Source organism: Rhopalosiphum padi, chromosome 1 (assembly GCF_020882245.1).
Source record: "Rhopalosiphum padi isolate XX-2018 chromosome 1, ASM2088224v1, whole genome shotgun sequence".
NCBI lineage: Eukaryota > Metazoa > Arthropoda > Insecta > Hemiptera > Aphididae > Rhopalosiphum > Rhopalosiphum padi.
Genome location: NC_083597.1, coordinates 73,017,436 through 73,026,344, shown reverse-complemented (window position 1 = coordinate 73,026,344; position 8,909 = coordinate 73,017,436). Strand labels below are relative to the sequence as shown.

At 25.2% G+C, this 8,909-nt stretch overlaps 1 protein-coding gene across 1 annotated transcript; it reads left to right on the top strand.

Moving 5' to 3' along the window:
• Positions 1-373: 373 nt before the first annotated feature.
• Positions 374-2,375, top strand: LOC132926879 (uncharacterized). Its single transcript, XM_060991303.1, has 3 exons — positions 374-514; positions 910-1,077; positions 2,099-2,375. Exons 1-3 carry the CDS (start codon positions 374-376, stop codon positions 2,255-2,257), a joined length of 468 nt encoding a protein of 155 aa, XP_060847286.1. The 3' UTR covers positions 2,258-2,375.
• Positions 2,376-8,909: the final 6,534 nt, after the last annotated feature.

Genomic DNA, 8,909 nt, shown 5'->3' with positions numbered 1-8,909 from the left:
TATTCGTGAATTTGAGACTTTTTTATCAAATTGTTATCTAGTGTAAGATATATCAATGGTGTAAACTTCATTCTTGATAGTTCTATACTTAGCAAGAAATTAATTGAAGAATATAAAACTTAAATATATAAAAAGTAAATACCTAACTCCTTTCCCGAAAATTAAATATAACTTTTAGAAAATTCATAGTCTTTTAATCTAACTAATAACGAATTTAAACATAGAAAGTAAAAGTAGGCACATTCGACACTGAAAACGTTTCAGCTATTGAGAGTTTATCGTATTTAGAGGTTTCACTGTACCTGCACATTATACTTTAAAACTATGATAAAATATTAAACTACTCAATATTTCTTTTAAGGGTCTATACAAGATGGTCTTCAAACAGGCTTATGGTGCCAATACTGCAAAGAATTATAAATTGCAGTATAATTTTTATTTTAGTCACAAGGACAACAAAACCATTATTTTTGGAAATACAACCTTGTACATTCCATTCGATGACACTTTATTTGTAAGTGGGTAGAATAATTGGGTCAATAAACATAATATTCAACAATGATAATCCATAGTTATATTCACTCATTTTGTATATTATTCTTTCATGAACTAATCATTTTTTATTAATTTAAAAGAATTTAAATCTTATTATTTTATTTTTTATGGGCTTTATCAATACCCATATTTATATCAACTATCGTCAAGTTATCTTACAAAGATTCAATAGTTCATCCTTTTATCTATATGAATCACTGATCTCATTTTTTTTTTAATACAAAAAGTATAAATCATACACATGATTACAAAACATTATTTCAATAGAAAATAAAGTTTGATTTCAATACATGTTAGAGTTAAGTTTTTCAGATATATACTAAAGATATATAAGCCAATAATATGTTTTTATAGTTGGGAGTTAAAATTGCTCTCAAAGATTCAACTGGAAAATGGAAAGAAAATTCATTTATGCACAAATGGCCAAATGCATGCTCTACCTTAAAACAAATTACCGGAAACGCATGGACTGACATGATATATGGATTGGGCTTTAATCATACTAATTGCCCTATACCTAAAGTACAATTCTAAGTTTTTAACGTTATTTAATTTAATTTAATTTATTTTTTTGTTATGATTAATAAGCCGCTCTATTGGTTATTTCAAGAACTATACGAGTTTGATTGAAATAGATAATAAATTTAAGTTAAACTTTACAGATATATATTTATTTTTTAACATAACGTGGCAGGGGCCAGACTATAGACAAATGTACCTACAATAATATGTATAAATATGCATTTATTTGAAAAAATAAACGTGTCTTTATAACATTATTGGTTGAAATATTAGTTGATAAAGTGAATTATTGAAAATAATTGCAGTTATGATCGAGACTGAAATAATGTAATTTTGAAATTTAATATTTTCTGAAACGTTGTTATATTAGTTAAAGCTAAGTAAAGCAACATCAGTAATTATAACAAATATCCTATAACATCGTTTTGGTGTATATTTATAATTTGCTTGTAGAAGATAATAAGTTATTCTTAGTAACTATGGTAATGTTCAACATTACGTGTTGTTTAAAAAATACCATGAACATTCCTATCTTTGAATACTGAAAATCTAAATCTTTAAAACCTCAAGCTCTAAAGTTAGATATGAATTACAATTTACTACTTAACAATGTATTTAACCGAACCAATTATTGACATCAATATTTTAAGTTAGATAGTCGTATATATTTACATATTATGTATATTATATTATATTCAATATTAATCGTAACAAATATTTAAATAACAAAAAATAAAAATATTGTTAAAAAAAAGATTGGTAAAGAATTTTTATGAATATATAGATATAGATAGAATAGAGAATGGCACTAATATAATATAGTTATATGAGTAATGAAGGAAAGGGAGATAGAGACCTGCGGAAATTTAGAACGAGTCTAAACAACTCCATAAATTTTCTATCAAGTGCTGGAATTTATGAAAAAGGAGAATTTAAATTAATTAAATCCATTTACAAATTATAAATGATTATAACGACAACAATTGTTTTGTTAATCGTATATTTGTTTTTGTACTTGCAGGGTTTTTATTTAGCTCCTGGTATAGATACTTCAATATTAAAAGATTCCAATCTACCAAAAACATTTTTATATGGTACATACAAAGTTTACCTTTATGTCACGCAAAAAAATGAAATAGTCGGTGGTCAAGTTGTCATTGTGGAAGTAAAGCGTCCTTGAAATCTATTGTATAATAACTATGTTTTCGAGGTTTATTATTATTTTAATGTATGGGGGATAATATAAAAAAAAAAATTGTATTTCAAATAAATAAAGATTTGTCGAATCACTTATTTGTTAAATATATTCTAGATTGTATTTTATAATTGTAAAAACCGCATTATAAAAATAAATCAATTATACCTACATTAATTCAGATTAATCGAAATTAATGTATATTAACGCAATTGAGAAATGTCACTATTTTACCAATATTACATTAATATAGCTGTTTACCTGTTTGAATATTTAGTTGTATAAAAATTTGATTGTAAATAATATATTATATTGTTTATATTCCAGTTATTCACATACACTCAGAATAATATTATTAAAATCCGAAAAAAAAAACAATTTCTGTATGCAATTTAACGAGATCAAGATCATATGTATTTACTTATTGTGTATTTTACATAATCAATATTAATCGTAACAAATATTTAAAGTACAAAAAAAAAATAGAATTCAAAACAGATGTATTAGAATTTCAATGAAATCTATGAAGAACATAGTTTGCTTTGTGAATAATTAATATTTTAACAATTTTTTAATGTGTTTAATAGTAATATGAATATTATACATAGAAAAAAACAATTTAATAGTATAAAAACGTCCAATACGGTGCGGAAATATAATAACAGCGAAAATAAAAATAAATTCAATCACTAATATGTATTAATTAATTTATATTTTTATTGTATTTTTATTATTTACAATATAACGTAGTGTAATATATGTACGATGGATTAAGAGACTTGTCTTTAAATTCGCTTTGTCAATAATATATGGCAACACAACAATACGATCACTAGATAAACCCACAACGGATATCATTTATGCTCTAGCATAACCCATTTATTATGTTTTGGTATCCATTTATTGAAACATAACAAATAAATCATAATATATTATTCTTTACCTATGAAATACGCAATTTGGTATTGTGTGATATTGTCATATTGATGTAAGATAAAAGAAAAACTAAATTCAATAAAAAAATTATATGATATTATAATGCTAAATATAAAGGTTATTTAAAAATCCAAAATATTTTCATATTATTATTATTTATATTATCAATTGGAAATCATATACCCACAACAGATAATGATATCATTTACGCTCTAGCATAACTAGATATTATGTTTTGGTATCCATTTATTGAAACATAACGAATAAATCATTACACAATAAATTTCCGTTACAAAGAAAAATCTCGTTATAACGAAAGTCATAGAAGTCCCTTGCCGAAAATCAGGGATTATAAAGAGCTTATTCGATTTTTCGTTACAACGAAATATCCGTTATAACGAAAAATGTCCCCTGGAGTTCGATTTTATTGTATTATATTCTTTACTTATGTATTGCGCAACTTGGTATTGTGTGATATTGTCATATTGATGTATGATAACAGGAAAACTAAATTCAATAAAAAAAAAAGTGTATGATATTATAATGCTAACAAAGATTATTTAAAAATCCAAAATATTTTAATATTATTTTTATTTGTATTACCTACTTGGAAATCAACATTTATACTACTCGTTTTCCATGTTGAACAGTATATGTTTATATACTGATCGGAACCATAAAAAAAAATAAAAATAAGAGAAACTATGAATCATTTTATTTATTTTATGTTTTTACTACTATTATTCATAGTTTTTTTTAATTTTTGTTCGACTGCGGATAAAAAGAATATACCAACTTCTCCAATCGTAAGTAATTTTCTAAGATAATTATATTCAATTAGTCAAATAGTGTTTAATACTGTAATATTTTATAATATAGAAATTATGAGCAATATTATAATTTATAAGTATCATGTTCATATAATCATAACTCATATAAATACAAATTAACAATTTATATACCAGATAGGTGTTCAATAAGCTTGGAAACTTTTCATTATTATTTAATATATGCATATTTAAATACCAGTTTGTCTAAAATTATTTAAATTCTGACGCTAATTTTAGAAATTAGATTTGAAAAAGATCAACACCGTTTTTATAACCATTAAAAACTGACATTTTTACCCTAAATTAGTTTTTTATTGATTAATTATTTTATTTTCAAGATTTCATTATTTCAATAACCAAAGTAGTATAGTGCCACTATAGTTGAGTGAAAACTTGATTTTTCATCTCTTCGTTTTTTCTTCTGTTTGAAAATAGAAGTTAATCAGTACAGTATTGGGACATATTGTAGCTAGAGGCATATAACAAACATAATCTATAGTTAATGGACTAAAATCGTTTTATGATAATAAGTATCCTGTTACTGACTATCAACCCAACTCACCTTTCATGTCCTATTTCCCCATTGTAGAATACTTGCTTTCGTTGCACACGAATTGCGTACCAAAACAGGTAGACTAACCTTTTTTTGACGAATTGTGTCCCGGACGCTATTCGTGTTACATTTTCACAACATTTTTTTGAGGTTTCCACTGGTTTTCAAATTTATTTTTAGTTTTTAAATTTTTTTAAAATAATAATAATAATAATAAAATATTTATCATTAACATAATATAATTATATGAAAACTTGTTTTTAGTGGTTTGTACTTTCACGCCGGAGCTATACACGGCGTATCGTTTTGAACGCTGCGTATTCCGCGGCGTTTTCCATCGAATTAAAAATAAACCAATGAATTTTTAGTTCAACGGACAACGCGATGGAATACTCCGTTGTAGCTCAGGCCTCATAGATATTTTGGATAAAAATATTGGTGGAGAAAAATACAAGAACTAGGCTTTGCTTCAGACTATAATATCCTAAATAATTAAATAGGCAAGTACTTTGCATTGGACCATCTTTCCTAGAACCAAACGAAGTTGGATATTTTTTTCGTTTGAAATATCTGCTATTCAACTAGATAAACACAAACCTATAGAGTTTGCTAGCTATTTAGTAGATACATGAAAATTCAATATTTCCTCCACAATTATGGACAGAAAAAAGTTCTAACTCATAAAGTACAACTAACTAACTAATGTGATCGATCATGGCTTATAATTTATATTATTATAACAACCTGGCATATCTTTTTATGGAAATATCACTTTAGGGACCACTTGCAATAATTAACTTTAGATGAAAAAATAACACGAATTGTGTCCGGGACGCAATTCGTTCAAAAAGGTTCGTCTACCTATTTTGGTATGCAATTAGTGTATAACCATTGCTTTCTTCGTTTAATATTTGATTAGCTCGGTCTATCTAATTTCTTGAATAAATAATATAGCTAGTCCGTATTTGTCAAGTTCAAATACTACTGCTTTTATGGTTCCAAGATTGTATAATGAGCAAACTTTAAAGTTCTTTATACACATGTTTTTCTGAGGATTTGTTTTAAGTTGTTTCTTAACAAGATGTTTTTTGAGAAGACGGATTGTTAGTCCATCGCTCAACACCCACTACTGGAAAGACAGTTCCAACTAACCAATTAAAGTAAGGTGCAGCTATAGCTGTGTGTTTAGTACTGAACGGTTGAAACACTACTATCCCTACACTGTCTACTTTTAATCGACTTTTACAATATTTAGGAATATATTTTTCACTATTCTTACTCTGAAACACTAGGATTTCTCTAAGAAGATAAACATAAACAAATGATTAATGTTCATAATATACATTTAAGTTAAAAAATTGATTGAAACATTAATATACGATTTAATTATAAAATACTGTGCTAATTATTTAGTAATAATCGAAATAAAAATAAACCTTATAAACATGATACATATTATGTATACCTCAAGTTTTTAGAATAATACAAAAATACGATAGAGAAATTAATATGTGATAGAAGTAAATTACGTATTAATCTATTGTATGGAATCCTGTAAATTGTATTCTTACTTTTATTTTGTTTTCAATTTATTAAAATAAAATAAATAAATTAGGAAACTATTAATAGTCGTCTATTATTCAATATCAGTATAATAAAAGAAAAATTATTTCAATACATTAATATTGGCGTATTTATAATTTATTATATTTTTATATTACAATGCAAACAATAGATATGTCAATAGAAATTCATCAACGGATTACTATTATTATTTTAAATATCTATTATAAAATTGTATTATCATTTCAAAAGTATTTGAGAATTCGTGACATTTATCAAATTTTTATCTAGTGTAAGAAATATCAGTGGTTTAAATTTCACTCATGATAGTTCTAAATTTAGCAAAGGATAAACTGAAAAATATTACACCCAAATATATAAAAATGAAATACCTAACTCCTTTGCGAAAAGCATATCTAACTAGGTAATAGAAAAATCTTTTAATCTAATTAATAACAATTTAAAACATATAAAACCTACATAAAAGTCGGCAAATTCAAATACTAGAAACGTTTTAGCTATTTAAAGTTTCTCGTATTTAGAAATTGTACTGTAACTGCACATTATAATATAAAACTATGATAAAATATTAAACTAATCAATATTTCATTAAGGGTCCATACAAGATGGTCATTAAACAGACTTATAGTTCCAGTCCTGCGAAGAATAATAAATTTCAGTTTAACTATTATCTTAGTCACCAGAAAAACAAAACAATTCTTTTTGGAAATACAACCTTGAATATTCCATTTGACGACACTTTATTTGTGAGTGGGTATAATTAGGTCAATGAACCTAATATTCGAAGATGATAATTCATAATTATGATATGTTAACCAGTCATATGTTTTTTTAGTTTGGAGTTAAAGTTGCCCTCAAAGATTCATCCGGAAGATGGAAAGAAAATTCGTTTATGCAGAAATGGCCAAATGCATGCTCTAGTTTCAAAAAAATATTAGGCAACGTGTGGACTGCGTGTTTGTATGGTTTAGGATCAAATAATTCGAACTGTCCGATACTTCCGGTAAAATTCTAAGTTTTTAACGTTATTATATTTAATTTAATTTATGAATTTGTCATGACTAATATACCACTCTATTGGTAATTCCAAGTAGTATAATACGAGTTTGATTGAAATAGATAATAAATTAAAGTAAAAATTGACAAATGTATACTTATTTTTTTACATAACTTGGCAGGATCCAGACTAAAGACAAATGTATAGGTACCTAAAATAATATAAATATCTATTTATTAGACCAAAGTGAGAGGGTCTTTATTACATTTTTTTTTTTGGTTTTTTATTCCATTTCGTTATAATTATTAGTTGATTCTGTGAATAATTATTGGCAGTGCAATGTCATGTGAAAAAAGCAATAATGATCGGGACTGATAGTATGTAATTTTTAAGTATACATATTTTTTGAAAAGTTATTCAAGTAGTTAAAGCTGAGTAAAACAACATCAGTAGTTAATATCTTTTAACTTCGTTTTGATGTATATTTATTATTTGTCTGTAGAATCTCAAATCTTTAATAACTCATACTCTACAGTTAGATTTAAAATACAATTAACTAAGTAACAATGGATTTTACCGAACCAATAATTAACATCAATATTTCAACTTAGATAATAATATTTTTTTACTGATAGTATGTTATGTTTACAATAAATTTTCAACCGTCATCGAATATTTAAATTACATTAATAAAAAAGTGTGCAAGTGGGTATCGCTGTGCTGTATAGACGGAAAGTAGAGATGGAGAGTAGGTCACTGGTCACTATAATGGATATGTTAAATTTGAATGCAATGACAGGTATCATTATATACGAAAAACGATTCTGAACGGAGATCATTTGTCAGTCAATAGTAATTAGTAGGATATATTATATTATTACCTATATCTAAATTGTAATAAATCATTTTTGTACATGATTTCGAAAAAAATTTTCATTTTATTTGCTCATAACATTTTTTCTATATTAACGCTGGAATTTTTTTTAAAGTTGCTTGAAGGAAAACTTATGGATAACCTTGTATTAGGTTTTTTACCCTTAGGTATAAATCACAAAAATTTTATGAATTTTCAACTTTAAAATTCCTTGCTAATTTTCGCGATTTTGATATATTTTATAAATTTTTGAACTTAAAATGTTTATAAACAAAAATTGTAACAAAAGATTTTTGATTTTTTTTTTTACAACGACAAGTACAACTTATAATAAACCTTGTATTAAATTTTATAGATTTTTTGGATAGCCAAATTTTTTTTATCGGCATTTTTTTAAATTTTTTTTTTATTTTATTTGTATATATAATATATACTAATTAACGCCAAACGGCTATTTTAAGAAAAAAAAATTAAACAGTCGAAAATTTCAATTGTCTATATTTTTAAAATTTAATAGTAAATAGATAACTATAATATAAACATTTGGTGAAAACTTTAAGTATTTACAATGCCTCGTTTTTGAGTTACAGCAAAATCAAAAATTCGATTTTGTCGAAAAGTGGTTGTGCGTAAAATTTCCCGTTTTTCCGTTATTTTTTCAGGGTATCTCCCGACGCTTTTGAAAACTACTGGAAAATATTTACTTTTGATCCTACAAAATACCAACTAGATAAATTTTCCTTTTCAAAGAGGGGCTGAAGTCGAAAATCAAAGCATTATTATTATTGCTCCAAAACGTGATGACAGACACAAAAAAAAATAAATAAATAAATTTTAAAAAAAAACACACATCATTGTAAAAT